Below are 20,575 nucleotides of genomic sequence, written 5' to 3' on the forward strand. Positions count from 1 at the left end.
AATATATCCTTATTGCTCACTAATTTATTTTTAATTGTTTGTATGATGGAATATATTAATATATTTTTCACAACCCTTGAAGTTGTGTCCCAGTCATCTGCAGTTATGAAGACAAAACACCAGTCATGTGAAATAACTGACTGATCGCTTGTCTTGCAGCTTTCCCACACGAATGAAAGTAGTAAAATTAATTTATTAAACAATGTTTGTCATTATAAATCACAAATAATCAGGAAAAAAAGAAACTTTCCACAAGGAGAAATACAGAATAATCAGGATTATTTTTATTAATTCATCTTCAGTTTCAATAATATCATTACAGAAAAAAAACATCCTTTTCATTATATTTATACAGTAGTAGTAGAATGCTGTGTCATTGCTTCATTACAAGTGCTGGTCATAGTTTATAGTGTGTGCAGTGTGACACGGATTTCAGTCCAGTGTTACGAATCACTCAGTACAAAGGCAGTTTAACAAGAACCTGCTTCTTCTTACTCAAATGGATCTATCTGGGTTTGACTGGTCCTCCTTGGGCAGGTGGCAGGACTGCTTTGATGCTGCGTTCATGTCATGACGGGCTAATCGTAAATATGAGCTGCCGAATACATAAACACGGAGTATTTTAATATTTAAAAAAATGTTTAATATAATTTGGATGTGGTCCTTCAATTGAATGAATTATCGTCTTTGAACTGTTGCTAAAAAGTCACCCTGTTCTTCCACTTTCTCTGACGTGACATGAACCCAGCATGAGCTGCTGATGGTTATATGGTGCATTTGAGGTAACTGGGAAGTTTCTGATATCTGAACGAGAGGAATTAATGAGAAGACAGTGTTGGTACCAGAGTCTGGACTTTGAAAAAACCTCTTACTTTCACACCAGTGAATCGCATCGTGAGCAGCCACGAAATGTGACATTTAGTCTGTTCAGAAGCCCCGCCCAGGTGCTGCACCCTCGTCTCACGCCTGGAATGAGACCTGCCCAAAGAGAAAGACACGCCCCCCTCCTCCCTTTATGGGCATGCAAGTGTGGAGAAGGAGGGAGAGGAAGAAAGAAAAATGGAGGGGCGAGGGGAGAGGTGGAGGAAGACTGCGTCGGCCTATCAGGAGAGGGGGGAGGAGGGGTCAAAGCTCAGAAGTTCTGCCCCATGCTGCACTTAGGTCACAGAGGAAAGATAGGAGATGTGTGCGTCTGATCTGGAAGTCAATGCTTTTGTAAAGATCAGCAGCAGAAAACAACATCTGGGAACAACATGAATGATGTCCTGTACCATTCAATTCAAACGAGTACCAGTTTGTGTCTACCTTTATTCCGACATGACCTGAATGCAGCATTAAACCGTTGAGCACGTGGGTTTTGTTTTGTACTGATCACACTGATGGGAAGAATCAGTTAAGTAAGGTATGGTGCGCATTGGTGAATGCTGGGGACTCACAGATTGCATATGATGCATTTGAACGGTCCTTGATAATCGGTAAACAATTTAGTGTTTAATCAGGATACAGCAGCCAGCCAACCTACTACTTTGTTAATGCTAATAGTAAACTTAGCTTTCACTGTAGGCTAAATATCAAACAAGCTTTTCTTCCGGTGATGCTCAGAATATGTACAGTACATTGAGAGAAAAGCAGTCAAATTATGTTGTCTATTTTACAGCCTTGAACTGCGTTCGATTCTTTTGACGAGCACCTAAAACACTGTTGTGGTATAAATATACCGGTCGTGTAGTTTACGAGCACCTGAACGCGACACCCTGCTTCTGAGGTGATGTCGGGTTGGAGTTTTCTCTGAGTGGGAGGGAGTGGAGGGTGGGGAATCAGAGAGAGAGACGATATGTCACAACTCACTCAAGCGGCTCTTTCGTTCATGTTCGTGTAGTTTGAAAAAAAAGTGATGGAGGCATCTGATTGGACGAACAGGAGACAGCCTTTGAGACCAACTATCAACAAGTTACACTAATCAATCTTTGGCTACCGAAAAGGATAATCTTATCATATTCTACATGTTTCGTATCGTCAACAAATCACACGGAAAGACCCGAGCCAACAATTGATTGTGTATAAGTCTTCATCCTCTGAGCCACAGAGCTCCAGTCGTATCAAAACTGCACCACTGTAGTTTATTTTGACTCGATCCCACATACACCGTCCTGCTGTCCCAAAATACTCGCAGGAGCACCATGTGTACAATAATCCGTGGCTAAAAACAGTTCAACAAATGCAGTGCAATCAATGTTCGCGAAAAACTACAGTGCCCAACTGTTTCAGCAAATTACTGAGATTTATATAAATACTATTTATGTTTTTAGTTGGAGCTTTTACGACCCTTTATAAAGGAAAAGTTAAGATGTTTTGGTCACCACACTTGCCAAAGTTGGATAAAGCGATTGATCAATATGACTACTCACGTCTGCTCAGTAAATGTGAAGCTAAAGCCAGTAGCTGGTTAGCTTAGCATAAAGACTGGAATCAAGAGGGACTTGACCTATACACAATCCTCACTAATCAAATTCATTGTTTGTTTCATGGGAATTTGTTGACAATGAGACAACATAGAATTATCGCGACAATAGTTGTAAAAAACCAAAATGCGAATATCACATTTATCGAAGAGCATTTAAATTCCTGTCCTGTAGTTTTGTGGCTGAGCCTAGTCGTAGGGTGACGGCTGTAGTAATGCTGTGTATGTGGCCCACCGTGAATTTAAAAGTGGTTTTCTCACCGGCTACACATCACAGAAGCCATTATCATATCGTTTATGTTCATATCTTATGTCACGAGTGAGGATTCACTTATCCAGTCCCGGCTTGCTCTGCCTTAAAGACGAGCCTAAAACACTTCCATGGCTTTCATTGAGAGTCATGAGGTTCAGTGTCCCAGTATGGTTGGAAAAGGTTGCATCTGGAACCCAAAAGAAATTTAAACAAAATATCTGTAGATTTTTTTGGCAAAAACAAGTCATATTTACTGTACTGACACAAACTATATTAGCAGCTTCAAGAAAGAAAAAAAGAAGAAAAAAAAGGATCTTTAGAAGCCTTTAGTTCATATTTCTGTCAATACTGGTGTTAGGGTCAGTGTGTTCCGGGAAGAGATGAAGTAATACTGCACAGATGGGGGTTATTAAGTAGTTCCTATATCTGGGTAGAGGATGCCAGAGCAGAAAAGAGGGGGAGCGAAAAAGGATAAAAGGTCAGGAGGAGAAGATGATGAGAAAGTTTCTATATCTCTATATTTACTAGTGAAAAATATTGAACGCACAAAGCAAATGAACAGGAGAGAAGAGGGCAATGATTACTACTAAGATGAGAATATTCAATCAGAACCATGATAATAATAATAATAATAATAAATAGAATATTAATTAAGAATATCAATAATCATTATCATCAGGATAATAATAATATTACAGAATAAATCTCATATTTTATATATATCTTTTTTTTCTCCATTGAAATACAGTGATCTCCTCAGAGCAGACCAATGAGGTTTCAGCCTCCGCTGGCTTCCGATTGGCTGTTGCATATGACATCACAGCTAATGGCGACCAGGTAGACATGCATCACTTCCTGCCCCCGCCCGTTTCCTGTCCAGACAGGAAGTCCTGGCACTGCCATGGTAATCGGTAACGAGTGACATTGAAGTCTGGGGAGAAAGTATTTTGGCGTTACAATTGTACGCGTCCCCTCCTCCCCCACTCCCTACCCCGCTCTTACAGGTGACTTTACCTGCATCATAGCCGTCCGATGACCATGACGTCCACGACCTCTCCCTTGTGCAGTTCCACATACTGCTCCGTCTTGGGTGGCAACATCAGCAGACCGTTGGCGCTACGCATCGACATGAGCCTACTGGAGACCTGGTTTCCTGGTGGGGGGGAAAGAGAGAAATTAAAGCTACGGTTTTAATCTTTAATGTTTTTTATATATTTGTTAGAATTACCTTAACATACAGACCGCAATACAAAACATATTAAATCAGTAGCTGTCGCAGGACTTTAATAATCATTTTATTCAGATATATGGGCCGAATGAGATAATTGGACAGGCTACATGGCGGTCTACGAATCTTATTTACGTACATAATGATCAATTTGGGGATGTGGCTTGGAAGGGAGGTCTTAAAGGACGGGCTGTGACAGTTACCGACTTCGCAACTTTTACTTTAGCTGCTAGCTACCTTTTATTGGGAAAGAGTTATCTTAAAAAAACAAATGTACTCTTCCTAGTTTCTCAAGATGACCAAACCTAGCTTTAACATATACTGAATAGAACTTAAGAATGAAGTGATATCCTGTTGGTCTTATGTGTAATGCCTGCACCAAGTAACTGTTTGTTTGGTGCCATCTAAACACACCTTTTTGGAAAACACACATATTTTAAGGCTACATTCACATTTCCCTTTTGAAACACATATTTCAACAACGTTTTAGAGCACCTAGAACAACGTTTGTGTTTGAAAACTGTACTCATGCCGTGTAAGTTGAAAAAATGTGGTGTTGTGTGGCAAGGCACTGAAGCGGAGACCTTTTTAAAACGATGACAGACACCTGCGTTCGCTACTTGATCGGGTCTCAGAGACGTTTGCCAGCTATATTTATTGATCTATAATCTAGTCGACTTTGAATTGTAAGGGTTCATTTGAACATACATTTAATGTGAGAAAGAGACAGAGCAAGACCTGCAACTTTTGTGTGTCCAGTGCATACCTGTGCTTTGTGCCCAGGGCAGGGGCTCCTGGTGATGCCAGGTGAGAATACAGCGGTGGTACTCTGGTCTGGGATCCAGCTTCACATCACAGGAAAGCTGAAAACACACACACAAACATATATATATATATATATATAAAAGATTTTCGGAAAAGATACCGGAGTGAATAAATGAGGATTTCACTTTAAAACCAGAGGCGTTCAGAAAGTGGACGGTCCCAGGAGGGACCTTCTCCTTTTAATCTCCTCCCAACCGTGAGGTCTAAGGTCAGTTGGAGCTTGTAGGAATTTAGTGTATTACTCAAAAACTAGGGATTGATAGGTTACTTAATAGCTTGTGTTGGTGATATTGTGTGTGTGTGTGTGTGTGTGTGTGTTACCCTAGCTTTAATAATTGTAGGTCTAGGGTCCAGAATGCCTTGCATCTTCCTCAGAGCAGGAATCACAAACAGGTTACATGTCACTACTGCAGACACTGGGTTACCTGAAAGAAAAAAAAACAATACCTTGTTACTATGGCAACTGCACCGAGGACAGCCTGCAGAGGTAGATGATCAATTGATCATTAATACAGTTTATATTGGTGCATGCACAGTGCAGAACTTCACTGTATACACACACAAATATCCACTCCGGGTCTCTAATAGTATTAGCAGGTGTGCTAGCTGCCATCTTTAAACACCCCCCCCCCCCCCCCCCGTACATTGGATGCACTTATCTTGATGACTGAGTCATGACCAACACGGGAGACCTTGTGCCAAAACTGTCCCCATTACATGTCCAACGCAACCACACGAGCATCGGCTGAGCATGAGAACTTTGACGGTGTCTTCAGGACAGTAACGTGCGAGTCAATCAATTATCAGAATACTGGCACGATCAAAGCAATCAATGTCATGTGTGCAACACATTTGAGGAAGTAAAGAAAAAACAACAGAAGTCATTGAAGGTGCGTTTTGATTGCTGGGGCAACTAAAAAGGCATACACAACCAATCAAATGTATCTGGTGGATTACCACAGCCTTCAGTTGCCTCTTCTCCTTTTTTTAACCACAGACGTAAGAACATTAAAGACTAAACTAAGCCCCCCAAAACACTTTAATCAGAGAACTAACGTGCATGTGTATTAAGCAGTGGTATTGATGGCTTCAGGTCATCATCTTGAAATATATTGGTGATATAAATATTAAGTAATAACCCTTAAGGATGGCATGAAAAGGCTCTGCCAAAGATGTACACACACACACTAATATTATATAGATATATATATATATACACACACATACAGTAAGTACTTATACAATAGTGTGACTGCATACTTGACAAACAAAATCCACAACAGGAAGGCAGCTTGTAAACGCAGCATGAAATGAGTTCTGAATAAGCAGGTAGTGACAGAAGTGACTGAGATGGGGGGGGGGGGGTTCCAGGTCTTGGACTGAAGAGGCTATCATTTGGGCTCATCGGTCAATTAGACTGAGAGTTACTTGAAGGTCAGGGTTTTGTAGATGTATAATGGATGCTGGACGGGCGATTTAAGGCCCTCCAGGGGTCACTTTGGGTTGGAGGGTATGATCAGAGTTCTAAAGGCAAAGTGAGAATGGATTTGTAGAGTCCAGTGGATGGAGCCCTGTGGTCAAAATCTATTAATAATAATGTACACTTGTATGATTTGTGATCCTTTTTTTAGGTCCACGGTTAAATGTCATATTCATTGAATGTATTTTAACTCTAAATCTGTCCTTCTGTACACATTACATCTATTGTTCTGTCCATCCTGGAGAGGGATCCTCCTCTGTTGCTCTCCTGAAGGGTTCTTCCCTTTTTTCCCCCCTGAAGGGTTATTTGGGAGTTTTTCCTGATTCGATGTGAGGTTTTGGGGCAGGGATGTCTGTGTACAGATTGTAAAGCACTCCGAGACAAATTTGTAATTTGTGAAATTGGGCTAGACAAATAAACTGGATTGAATTGAATAGTTACTAATTTCAGTTATAAGACAAATTGTATGCGTTATATAAATTGGAGCTTATATATCATCACAATGTGATATGAGACTCCTGGGAACACACATCCAAACTATTTCCCTGTTTCAGAGAAATCTAATAAACGGAAAAACTAGTAAAGTTTTAGGCATAAACAAAAAAAAGGCTGATACGTACAAAATATACGCAAGTCCTTTACATCCGTCCCGCGTGGATCGGCAGGGACTCCGCGGCCATCTATTGTAACAGCGCTGACTGCAGTAGGTCGGTTCTCAAAATGAGCATGTTGATTTGCATTTTGCAAACATTTTGCAACATTACTTGCTTTTAATTTTGTTTGTTTATTTAATGAAAAATGGTCGAAATCCCACAAAGCCGTTCTCAGCGGACAGATCACAGGCAACGAACTTGGCTATTAATATTCCTTGCAGCGATAGCAAAGGTCAAGCTGCATGTTACGTTCACTTGCATGTCGATTAACATAAATGGCGTTGGTTAATTGGTAAATACGTTTGGACAGAAAATGTCTCATTTTGTGGGGAAATATTCATTCCTAATGCAGAGTCAGTCTTTCAAGCAACACAGGCAATCAGAAATGCTAGAATTGGACACTTTAATCTTTGGTTATGTTCACTGACATATTGCATTTTTAAATGTTCTGTTTGCGGTGAAACGTCATTCAGAAGTAGTTCTTCCCAGCAGGATGAAAAGGGATCTGTGCAGTCACAGGTCACTGATGGGTTCAGCATCAGGAGCATCTCGTTTTAAAGATTCAAGTTTTTATTTGCCATTTGTGCCTAGACCAACAGTCCAGACCCATTGGAAATCTAGTGCAGGGCTCTCAGAGTCAACAGTTTAGAAATAACACTATAACAAGAAAGGGAAAATACTAAATATAAAAGAATACACGATACAGAAGGTGGTAATATGTACAAGAAAAAGAAAGACGCTAGCATGTACAGTTTTGGATACAGTTTTAAATTACAGATAGTAATAATATGTCACATATTGCACATTATAAGTGTAGTGAGGTAGTGTTGGGTTATTACACACTTCCTCTAGGTGCAGGGCTTAGCGGTGGTCTGGCCTCACAGGTCTCACTCGGGGCTACGACCTCCAGCAGGGAGGGCCCAGTCTCTCTGAAGTTGTAGTTTCCTTTAATAACAACAATACATGTATAGTGCCGGACTGGAGGAAAGACCAACACACTCCAAATCACAGGGGGCCGAGACTACGGCCACAGGCACACTATACTGTACCAAAGAAACAGGAAAACTAGCACTACAAACTAACAGTTTTTAAAATAGCACTACAGTAAAGGTGCTTTAGTTCAAAGAGAGACTGGCGGTTCGACATGGGCCTCATCAGCCAAAATAAGTTAAAGTCTTGTTGTTGTGCTGGCAGCTCTTCGAAGGACAGTTCTGCCCATTTCTAACTCTTGTAAAATTTTCATTGTGACAGAGAAAGTGCTTTTTGGTCCAAAAACAAAAAGCACTGCAGTCTGAAACTAATATGATGAACTATACTCAGTTCTCCTTCAGAGCAACAGTTATATGCCAATGCGCATGGATTCTTCGCTTAAGAACAATAGCGACTGAAACTGAGCGGACCATATTGGAGTTTGGAGCTAAAAAACGTTGAACCACAGTTAATTGGACTGAAATTATGACAAAGTAGAGAAGAGAGAAGACATCAGAGGAAAAGGAGTGTTTTCTTTCACCGACTTCTTCAGTTAACCTTTCCTTGATTTGTTCCACGTTCATGAGGAAGGAGGAGCTGGAAACGCGTAGGAGGAAATACTCCTATCAAGCGAACAGGATCACAGTTGTTGCAATCTTTGTTGACGCAACTTGTACTTACATTTATTATAATGCACATCAACCTATGCATAGATTCAATGCAAAAGTATAAACCCGATTCAAAGAGCAACACATCTTGATTTCCATCCAAGCCAAGTAGCATCTCTACACATCAGTTTACACACTGCAGGTGAAGCTCATGCTTTGTGTCTTAAACATGCATTCTCTCTACTGACCATCAGGGGGTGACTCCTCTGGTTGTATAGAAGTATATGCTTCATGTGTTAAAGCTGCATTCTCTCTCCTGTCACAAGGGGGCGTAAATGATCACACCCACATCCAAATATGATCACAAAATGCAAAATTCTGGGTCTATAGACTAATGGGGGACTACAGCCACAACCTATATACACAGTCCATGATAACACAACGGTCATAATTCCCTGTACAATGGTATTCGGGCATGGTGCACTCAATCGTACCTGAAAATCAAAAATCAAAACGACCAAACCCCAAAGAAACAAGGACCTTAAGAAGTTGAGTCACTCTTTTGTTTTGTTCTGCCTGTAAAACACACTCCCATTTTGTTTTCTTTAATTAAACAATCCCTAACTTCAACAGTGTATCAATAGGCAAATACTATTATGGAAGAGATCACACCTGAACCCAGTGGCTCCCAACCTTTTCCAACTGGAAGCGCCCTTTACTGGCATCTATGAAATACTTTATCTCAGCCCCCCACCCCCCACTTAAGCAATTATAAATCCCTGAACAAAATCCTCAATTTGAATAAAGAGATTATTATTAGAATACTGAGCTCTGACACTGCACAAATACCAGGTTTAAACTGCACTGTTTTTTAAAGATTGCATTTATACAAGTGATAATTTTCATCATGTTGACAACCTTAGAGCAGACACTGACCCCGTGTTGGGAGCCACTGCCCTACCCAACACTGTTGATCCACAATAAATGCTAGCAAAATAACTGCAGAGCAAGGCAGTGGGGTGTCAAGAGATGATACATGGTATTAGACAACAAGGGGACACATAGACACACACACACTACCTGGCAGAGCAAAGATGAGTTTCCGTGTTCCATCGATGTCAGCTGTGGCGAAGGTCGTAGGAAGACTGAGGGAGAGAAACACGGTTTGTTATCTTTCCTCTAGATGTCACCAGAGGCAGTGGTAGCATCAACAACAAGAGCTGCTGCAGTAGTGGCGGTAGTAAACATTGGCAAAAGCAGTAGTAGCGCAAGCAGCTCTAGCAACAACATTAGTAGCAGTCGTAGAAGTAGCAGCACTAAAACTTGAAGTAGAAGGAATTATACTATTATAGTACTGGGAGTGTAAGTACTTAAAGCAGTAGCAGTAGTAGCAGCAGCAGCAGCAGTAGTAGTAGCAGTAGTAGCAGTAGTAGCAGCAGCAGTAGTAGTAGTTGTAGTAGCAGTAACATCAGCAGTAACAGTAGTAGCAGTAGTAGCAGCAGTAGTAGTAGCATAAGCAGTAGTAGTAGTAGTCGTTGTAGTAGCAGTAGTAGTAGCAGCAGTAGTAGCAGTAGTAGTAATAGTAGTAGTAGTAGCAGTAGTAGCAGTAGCAGTAGCAGTAGTAGCAGCAGTAGTAGTAGCAGCAGCAGTAGTAGTAGCAGCAGTAGCAGTAGTAGTAGTAGCAGTAGCAGCAGTAGTAGCAGCAGTAGTAGTAGTAGCATAAGCAGTAGTAGTAATAGTAGTTGTAGTAGTAGTAGTAGCAGTAGTAGCATTAGCAGTAGTAGCAGCAGCAGTAGCAGTAATAGTAGTAGTAGTGGTTGTAGAAGCAGCAGTAGTAGTAATAGTAGTTGTAGTAGCAGTAGCAGTAGTAGCATTAGCAGTAGTAGCAGCAGCAGTAGCAGTAATAGTAGTTGTAGTAGCAGTAGTAGTAGTAGTAGTAGTGGTTGTAGAAGCAGCAATAGTAGTAATAGTAGTTGTAGTAGCAGCAGCAGGTCAGTATTATAAACGTGTGTTTGCCACAGAAATATTTGTTTGCAATAATCCGATGTTCAATGTAAAAATGGCGTTGGCTTTCAGTGGAGAGAACAGGTGGGACGCAGACTTCCTGTTGGACTTCAAAAACACGTCATCCTTGCAGCACTCCAGCAGTAGTAGAAGAGGTAGGAGGATTAGCATTACGAGGAGGCAGCTGCATGACTCGCATGAACAGCGAGTAAGGTTCTCGCTGAAAGTCAATCAGTTTGTATATATAAATCATCTTTTCCCCCCATTTGTATTCACCCACCCAGCCAGACTACCCCACCCCTCTCCCCCATCTCACCCTGGCTTCATGAAGACTCGTCCAAAGTGGATCTGAGCATGAAGGTCAATATCCAGCACCTGTTTGAGGTAGTCCTGATGAGACACACAAACACAGGCAGATTGAGAACACTGTAAAGCTGAATCAACTGTGACCAGTAAGTTAAAGATGAGAAAGTTACCTTCTCTCCCATGGACACACCCCCTGAGGTGATGATGACATCGGCGCGACTGATTCCCTCGTGGAGAGCTGACAGCAGGTCATCAGGGCTGCAGACACAAGCGCGATAGAAGTTTATGACTTAAAGGGGATGCGACGATGCTGTGTAACTAGGGCTGGGCAACGATTAAACATTTTAATCGCGATTAATAATTTTAATCGCGATTAATCGCATGATTTCCCTGATTAATCGCATTTGTATACGCAAAATCCAATAATTAATTCAAAAGTAGTGTATAGCGCACTTCTATTTTAAATGTTCTGCCATATGAACTAAAGTGCCATAACATCTGTCAGGACATTGTCAAACGCACTGTTATGCAGAGATACTGTGACAGAACGCTGGAGACTATGCGCGAAGCAGGGGACATGATCAAAAGGCAGTTGTCTCGCAGCAGCGATCATCTCTGGTGCTCTATCTGTGCTCAGTGTGGTGACTTTATTTGACACATTCCACTGCTGTGCAACTTCAGTAAAGTGTCCCGCGCACGTTTCAGCATCATGTCTCTCCTGTTTTCATCACAGTCAGGGCATGTGAATGCAGCGCCCACTTCTCATCAATATAATGCTCAGTAACTACGAGGTAATTGTGGTTACCGAGTGATGTCCGGTAGGGTGACCAGATTTGAGTTTGTGAAAAAGAGGACACTTCGTCTCGGGGTGGGGGGGGGGGGGGGGGGTGCTGAGATTAAACATCTCTCTTGTTCTGCTTGTTTTGTGATATACATGCCTAAAAGGTGCCTAATATTTCTAGACTGAAATAATATCGGCATTGTAATTATTATAACTATGAGGATTTTTTAGTTGCCTACTTTGTGGAGCCCCCTCAGGACTTGGTGCCCTACGCACAGCGCGTAGTGCGCTATGGGAGCGGCGGCGCTGGTAGTAGTGTGTAGCATGCCGCACAAACAACAATGAACTAGTGGAGGCGGCAAGGTGCTCAGTGTTGCCAGATTGGAAATGGTGAAGTATCGTACCAAAGGCTCAAAATGGTTGAATTTGGAGGATAATTATCGTGTATCTGGCAACCCTGAGATCGGTCGACCAATGACTGTTCTCTATACCGTCAGAGCTCGCGCAAGAAGGTGGAACGTAAGGGAGATACCATTTCCAAAACTTGTAAGGGGTAAATACTAGTTTATGAAAACCCAGAGAAACACAAATATCCGACGAAGCAAAATCCCGGACGTTTTTGGAATCCCTGCCGGACGCATTTTTTTGGTCTCAAAAGCAGGACATATCCGGGGAAAACCGGACGTCTGGTCACCCAATGTCCAGTCGTCCCCAGTGAGAGCAACAGCGGGTGCACGTTGTAAAGCTGTCGCTTTTGCAGTCCTCTCCTTTTCATACAACTGGTGTATTCTCCGTGTGATGGTGCGTCTTGAGGGCGTCTCATACCTGCCGTCATTTGTTGAGATGACTTTTTTTCCGGTTCCGCAGCAATCAGTAGCAGACTTTTACAAAATAAAAGCCTGTGAGCAACAAACTTTTATAATAATAAAATAAATAATAAAACCTGCGTTAACGCGCGATAAAATAATTGTCGGCGTTAATTAATTGATGCGTTAACGCAAGATTAACGCGTTAACGTGATACATGTTCTGTGTCTGAGTGACGGGGGGGTGAAGCCACATAATTAATAGAAAGCCTGCGTTACAAACTGGAGATGTGGAACTTGAAAGATTTGGGTGTTTCAGGCAAAGAGGCATTATGGGAAGTGTAAGATCCATTTTCTCTCTCACTTGACTCGAACTAGTAACCCATTGTCTTTCCCGTTGTCTCTTGCCATTCCAACCACTTAATTAAGCGCAACAGCAAATGAGAACTCAATGAAAGAACACTCCAGCTGTTGAATATTCTTATTATTAGTTATTTTTAAAACAAGAAATATTTGTTAATTTAATAGGCTCCTACTTGTCTCCGACGATACCCAGGTTGATAGTGGGATAGCCGTGCTCCTGGATGGTGGACAGCAGGGTGGAGCGGTTGGAGTCTCGGATTTTCCCTGGGTGGAGGTCATCCTCTGGATTTAACAGCTATACATACACACACACACACAAACGAAGATGTAAGATTCAAAGGGTTTCAATCCAAGCCTGCGTGTGTGGTGTGTGTGAGTGTGTGTGTGTGTGTGTGTGTGTTTTCACGATCCGTTCATGTGTGCGTACCTCGTTTCCGGTGGACATGATGGCCACCACAGGGAACTTGTGCACGCTGACCTCAGTCACTCCCACCGTAGCCAGCAGGCCGATCTCTGACGGGCCCATGTGTGTCCCTTTGGCCAACACACACTCCCCTCGCCTGATGTCATGACCTATGGGCCTGTGCAGGCCGAGAGAGAGAGAGAGACACATACACACACACACAATCAGAATAAGCTAGTGGCTTTCCAGGGGGGGCGGGGGCAGCTCTGTTGGTTGTATGTAGGAGGTGGCGGAATGAAATGGTGCGGAAGAGATTGATACACAGCTTCTTCTACGTGGCTCCACCACACTGATCTGACAAAGACTCTTTCATAAACATACATTTCGTTCTGATTGACAGATGTATACTTTGGTTGTGAAACAGTAGCCTTATGCTGTTGTTATTTTATCCTTGCTGATGCCAAGATGCTGCTCCGATGGTCTCGTTAATTTGGATGGTGGAATTTAGTCAACATGGTGATTCATGTGAAAATCACTCAGGCGGCTGATTATAGAGCACATGACTTATTTTAAAATTGTATAGCACGGTATTATTAATTGGATGACCAAAATAGGCTATACATATCGTGAGATATTGGGAGATACTAAGGAATTATATGTACAATCAGACATTAAGCATCGTAGGCAGAATGGAACGGTCCTTTGTTTCATAAACACAACGACCCCCCCGTGAGAATGCAGTCGCATCAGGCTAAAATTCTTTATCATCCACTTAGTTACTTTAGAACATTGTGCTGTGTTGTTTACCTGATGTCCTGTCCGGGCCGGGCCTGGACCAAAATCCTCACCTCCAGCTCCTCTGTGCCCTGAAACAAGCCAGACTCAATATCGTTATGCCTGCTGACAACAACAACAACAACAACAACCACACATATATGGTTAAACTAGACAGCGGCCGAGGTACCAGCCTCACTTGTGTACTCACATCCTCAGACTCTCTCAGCAGCTCTGTGTCCTCCACCTGGACCACAGCGTCGGCCCCGCAAGGAATCGGAGCCCCGGTTGTCACCCTCATCACCTGACCTGGCATCACTGTGTGTGTGGGCTGCACACGCACACATTGAATTATGAACATGTTTTAAAAAAAAATGTAAACGATGATCAGACTTTTAATACATCTAGGATTCCCCTGGAGAGGCTCCCTCCGTTTGTCGAGTCAATGTTTCATGCTTTGCTACGATTGGCTCATCGGTTCTCCTGGCCATGACACCGGTGATGTGTCTGGATGAGAGTGTGTCGACTAAATCACAAAGACACACCTGTCAGCATATTCATTTCAGCGGTGTTACTCACAGCGCTTTATGTAGACAGCGGGATTTGTACACGCAGAAGTGCCAATAGTTGTGTTCTGAACAGGGCTGGTACCTTGTACTGCTAGAGCAGACTAAGGGTACTAGGTTGTAATACTTTGGGACTGGAACAATACCAATAGAGTATAAATAGCTGACCTGTTGTCCAGCCTGTGATTCTCCCATGATGAAGCGATCTCCGGGGCCGTCGGCAGCTACGGGTCAACGACAACCATGCTGATAAGTTTCTTTACGGAAAATACGAGGAAAGATACAAGATACATTTACTGTTATTGCAACAGCGTCGGTGGGAAGTATTTTGGCCCAGCGTGGTAGTGCTGTCAGCCGACAGCAGAGCAACGAGGCCGTATGGAGACGGGAAGGGAACCCGGGGAGGTGAAGATACTTCCCGACAACTGCGCTCGTTACTGTACAGTAAGAGCGGTAAAAAGCTAATACGATGCTAATACGAATCTGTTCAGCGAGCATAAACATGATGCAATGTATGAATCTGCTCTGTCATCTGTCGTCAATACGTTTACACAAGCACAGAGCTCTGGCTCGGCAAATAGCAAATTGTTCAACAAAAGCAGGCCATGTTAATGAATACATTCTCATCCTGTTCTCAATTTTTTTTAAATAGAGATCGTATATAAATAAAAAAGAGCTATTATTTATGATAAAAAGAAATAGAACCGATAAGGGGAGGAGGGGGGGGGGCATTAGTGGCCTCACCTCGTACAGCGTAGCCGTCTTTAACGGAAGCGGGGAATGGAGGAAGGTTGTCTTTGGCATAGATGTCCTGAGCGAGCACTCGACCCAAACCATCTGCAGAAAAGAGCCCGAGGCTCGCCAATTAAGTGCACAGTCTTACAAATGTTACCAACAATAAATGCACATATCTACAATACACACACCCCCCCCCCACACTGGGGACTCACCTCTGTAGTTAATGACTTCAATTCCCAGAATAGACGTCATCTCTAGAACAGTGATGAAGGCTTTGTCCATTGATGTCAATGGGAATGGAGACATGCGATGACGACGTGCCACCTTGCTGATGTCCACCGCACTGTGGCCTACACACACACAAGCACACGGTACATATGTTCGTGTAAACAATAACCCAACATTTTAACACAGATGTAAGCTGGCATGTAAATGAGTCACAAACACACACACAGAACTTACTGGCTCTCAGAATGTTCTCATTACTGCCACATCGGGACTGAACCTGCAGAGAGATGGGACAGTTATTCTATATTTGGTCATTATTTGATGCAAATATATGGAAGGGAAGATTTCACAGGAAAGTCTGGCCAAAGGCGTTCATGTTCTATTAATAATGTTTAATACACAGAACATGGACACGCAAATAATGTTAGCTGGGATGTTAAAGCCAAGTTTGTTTGACGCATCAGTCCCAATTCTGTCCCTTGAATGGCACATAGAATATCGACGGTTCTTCTCCGAGCACAGTGTTATCAAAACAGTTTGTAACGCCTGTGATGACATCATAGCCGTTTACTGCTTTTATCATCATTTTGAACACTCTTTTTCCAGAGTTCTTGATTTAAATGTTAATAACAGTGGTTGTCATTGAATAAAAAATAAATAAGAAAAAAGGTAAATTATTGAATAAAGCCAGAATTTAAATAGTAGATAAGTCTGGTATAAACTATAAAAAGGACAATTAAAAACCATTGAGGACCGGTGGAAATTCCTGTATACTGTAGACTTAATTGGTACACTCTGCACTAATGCCAACTGAATCATGTCCGACTCACCACTCACCACTCTCGCTTCCTCTTTTACACAGAAATACCATTTTCATTCTGGAAATCATTTATTTATTTTAAAATCGATGTTTAGTATATCTTCAATGAAAGACAACACCTCCTGTGCTCATGTTCAAACATAAAAAGTCTACAAAGGAAAAAGAGAGGTGATCAATGCACTGACGCTGTAATGCAACATGTCAAGGCCTGTGTCAAAATCATGACTTTTGAATTATTATTTCTAATACAGGAAACATCGGCAGAGTAGTGAGTGAGACATGAATCTGTTGTTGCATTGATGGAATTAGTCCTGGTGAAGGTTTTTGAGTTTGGATTAAAAGCAAATTAAAATGGTAGCAGATGGGAAAGATATATAAGTCAGTACATACACAACAAGAACAACTACATGATGCCTAAAAGATTATTGCATAAATAAAAGGCCTGAATCTCTTTGTATTTGAGGTGAATAAAGACCACTATCATATGAGAGTATGTAGTCATTTAAACATGACCTATAAGAAAATGCTCATGAAATGAGTTTTTTTTCTTCTCCAATTGTTCCCCCTTTGCCAAACAAATTTTATGTGACTGTACCACAACTGAAGATATTTAAATGTCAGTTTTGCCAAACAGCACGCAAGTCCCATAGAGACCTTTAACCTATGGGTAGTCCATACCAGTCACAAGCCTTTGCAATTGGTCTCACAAGAATATACTTATCTAAAAGTAAAAGTGAGACAGGAGTCGGTGTCACATTTAATATGCCCATCCTCGATATTTGGCTTCATTGGGACCAACAACTCTCAAAACAATTCGAAATGTCATATTTTTTAAGTTTTGTTTTAAAGCTTGGAATTGAAATTGGATACCTCTTCTTTATTTTGAGTCAGAATATGTGATTAAAGCATAAGAAAAGAAAAAAGAAAAAACTCTGATCATGCATGAACTGTCTTTCATTAGGAACTTCTGAGATAGAGTTCCACTACCATCAGCGTACATGTGTTCTCGACATGCAAACTATACGCAACAACAAAGAAAACATGCAAATATATACATATACCTATATGGTTTTCAGAGATTCTTATATCGTAGTGCTAACGTGTGTGTGTGTGTGTACACATGTACCTTGGGTGTCGGGCATGAGGCGGTGGAAAGGCGGGAAGTGGCCTGTGTTGCCCGTGGAGACTCGGAAGGGGTGGAGCTTAAAGAGGCGGAATCTCGAGGAAGCACCTGAACTCCTCGCGAAATGATAGAGTCCGGGATCTACACACACACACACACACACACAAATGCACGCGCACGAACACACACACACATACATTTTATGTCAAAGAGTATGTGTCTCCATGGCGCTTGGTTTTAGGGAATGCAAACGAGACAAAGTAACCTGGTGAAGCCAAAAACAACTCCTACAAATGTGCTGCAACTAAAACAAATAAGAGTGCTTTATCTTTCATTGTAGTTCATTCTATAGTATGTTTCCTTGTATCCCCCTGAAAAGTTACGATAACAGACAACAAAATCATCCATGTTTCATATGCCAACGTGTACCAGGAATCTATGGAATATTTTACAGTCTGTTCTCATCAATGAATTGCCATGGCGATCACAACAAAAGGAGACAGGATTTGTCAAATTATTCTTAACCTTTTTTTTCTCAGGTTGTTAAGTAAATAGCCATCACACCGACAAACTGCTTTATAAACTGGTTGAACTAATCCAACCGACATAATAATAATAATACATTTATTTTATAAAGGCGCCTTTCAAGGCACTCAAGGTCGCCGTAAAACACATTAAAAACAGTTAAGACAACCGGAGATGATTAACTTTCTGGCCACCTGCAGGCAGTAGACAGTAACAAGCAGCGGAAATAGTATTGACATATTCTCACTTATAAGGTTGTCTCTTTACACATCCAGCAGGCATGTTTGTATCCACTGAAATAATCAAATACATTTTCCCTTCTTTTTGGTCTCCATCAGCTCCTGAGATAAACATCTAGCTATTTAGATGCAAAATGTCCAACTTTCATTAAAGCTTTCTTAGGCCGAATACTCCAGATATATTTTAAGCAGTTCATAGAAAGGCAGACTTTTTTAAAACGGTTATCCATGTATGAACAACAGGGCCAGGCAAAAAGACACGATGAAGTGACCAATGACAGGGAGAGGAGGGGCGTGTGGGAACGTCTCACCTGCTCGTCATGGGTACAGGAGCAGGTGAAATGAGTGGGCGGGGCAGGCGTGTTGCTGAGCAGGTAGGGACCGCCCTTAGCCATGACCGACGCATGGCTTGTCTGATGGACACACACACACACACACACACACACAGACACAAATGCACAAACACAGACAGACAGATGTTCCCAAAAACAGATGAAATGGAGTGCTTCAATCTGGTTGATGAATGACACAAAAAGTGGAAATTTTCCTGTAACAGCTTGTGACACACTTCTAAATATTAACCACATTTTGTCAGCTGCCAACAATTCTGTTTCACATCAAATTCATTCAAGTATTTGGAACTGTGAGATCTGTATCCTAATACATTATCTATTCCTCAGCTTGACCCAGACTACTTTCTTTATTTTTTTATCAGTGGAGAAAAAAGATTTTCTGAAATGTGCTGCTGCTTGTCTCTTTTATTACTAATAAGTGATATTGTTGTAGTCTTGCAGCAGCCAATAGCATTTGAGCAGCGGTTGTCTTCAGTCCAGTACCATGCTGCTGCAATGACCCAATTTCCCCACAGGGATCATTAAAGTAGTATCTATCAAGTCAGCACTGGTCGCGGCGCGTCGTGGCGACTGGTTACCTTGGCAGCGATAGCAGCTGCGGTGATATGGGAGGAGCCATGCTGGTGGTGGTGGTGGTGATGGTGGTTGTGCACATGTGGACCCCGCCTCCTGTCCTCCTCCTCCTCCTCCTCCTCCTCCTCGTCGTCCTCGTCGTCCTCCTCGCACTGGGTGCCGCGCTCCATGGTATGCATGTTGATGTGCGCGTCGATATGCGTGTTGGCCAGCAGGGGGGACGGGGAGGGCAGCTGCGCCAGGGCGGCGTGAGTGGAGTTCACCCTGACGATGGCCTCGCGCAGCAGGTCAATGGCATGGGGCAGAGCGGGCAGGATGAACTGAAAACACTCCTGAGAGAAAACAAGACAACAAGTTCATCTTGGGGCACTTTGGAACATTGGATTGATTGTAGTCGCTCTGTATTTATCAATATATTGAAAACATCCTGGGCAGGCAGGGTACGGCTGGTTTTTGGAGCTTTTTCCACTGAAAACAGCAGTCAGCGTTAAAAATAATAATACTTATGCAACACCCTCTTAAATGAAACTGTCCACTATTTTATCAGGAAAGACATAATGTATAGCTACAATGACATACCAAATCACTGCCACACAATGGTTAAATTATTATTTTATATTCTAATAACTTTTGGGTTACAAAAATGGATGTACTAGTTTAAAAGAGCAAACTACTAGTGTAAGAGAGCAAACCCCAGAATCTAAAAGGTGGGAACAAAGCAATAGAAAAGGAGAAGAACAGACTGTTCTTTGAACTATTCGCCGTGGTCAAGAGAAAATGGTTGTTGTCGTTAGTTGTTATAATTACAAAGAATGTCATCAGTTGGGCCGTAACGAGTGCAACGGCAGGGGAGGTAGTTACAGAGCCCGACTGATGGCTGTAAAAGACAATTCACACTTTCTTGCTTACTGACGTATGTAGAGGGAAGTGCCTGTACGGCTGTTGGCTCAACGGGAATGTCTGTTCTACATCTATGGCTATACGTAAATGTCAAGTTAGAAGTCTTTAACTAGTCAGAATGCATTCTTCACCAATTTCATTTGAAATGACATCCACTTAGCAATTTACAATATATTTTGAAGTTAATGTAATACAAATATAATTAACTTATGTTTTTATAATTTAGGAAACATGTCTGGGACTCGAGCAGCATTCATAAAGCAGAGAATCCCACCTGAGAGCCCTTCTTGCTCCCTGGTAGGTTGATGATCAGGGTCTTACCACGGATACCACACACCGGCCTGGAGAGACAATGCAAGCGGGGAGCAGATTAGGCACACACACACACACGCACGCGCGCACACGCACACGCACACGCACACGGCTTCACCTGGACAGCATGCCTAGCGGTGTCACGTTGAGTGACCCCATCAGCATGGCGAGGGCCATACCCGGAGCCTCTCGCTCGATCACGTCTCTGGTGGCCTGCAACACAAAACGGACGTGCTCAGCTAGTCGAAGACATCAAACTCACTCGTTTGGTTAGAATACCGACTT

General features: G+C 42.3%; 1 protein-coding gene across 3 annotated transcripts in view; it reads right to left on the minus strand.

Annotated features, from left to right (window-relative positions):
• Positions 1-262: 262 nt before the first annotated feature.
• The window catches only part of gphna (gephyrin a), a 29,793-nt gene continuing 9,480 nt past the window's right edge, over positions 263-20,575 (minus strand). The window contains exons 5-24 of one of the 3 annotated variants that reach the window (XM_056426024.1): positions 20,409-20,503; positions 20,253-20,319; positions 19,084-19,410; positions 18,464-18,565; positions 17,392-17,529; positions 15,680-15,722; positions 15,430-15,567; positions 15,224-15,316; positions 14,648-14,703; positions 14,125-14,244; positions 13,947-14,005; positions 13,164-13,317; positions 12,910-13,031; positions 10,958-11,045; positions 10,798-10,871; positions 9,558-9,622; positions 5,089-5,192; positions 4,709-4,805; positions 3,729-3,867; positions 263-3,645 (exon numbers count right to left, since the gene is read on the minus strand). In XM_056426024.1, coding sequence (XP_056281999.1) covers positions 3,734-3,867; positions 4,709-4,805; positions 5,089-5,192; positions 9,558-9,622; positions 10,798-10,871; positions 10,958-11,045; positions 12,910-13,031; positions 13,164-13,317; positions 13,947-14,005; positions 14,125-14,244; positions 14,648-14,703; positions 15,224-15,316; positions 15,430-15,567; positions 15,680-15,722; positions 17,392-17,529; positions 18,464-18,565; positions 19,084-19,410; positions 20,253-20,319; positions 20,409-20,503 — 2,076 coding nt within the window. In that variant the 3' untranslated portion in view covers positions 263-3,645; positions 3,729-3,733. The other 2 variants (XM_056426026.1, XM_056426025.1) reach the window with 2 other exon arrangements.

This window comes from Pseudoliparis swirei, chromosome 11, assembly GCF_029220125.1.
Source record: "Pseudoliparis swirei isolate HS2019 ecotype Mariana Trench chromosome 11, NWPU_hadal_v1, whole genome shotgun sequence".
Taxonomy (NCBI): Eukaryota; Metazoa; Chordata; class Actinopteri; order Perciformes; family Liparidae; genus Pseudoliparis; species Pseudoliparis swirei.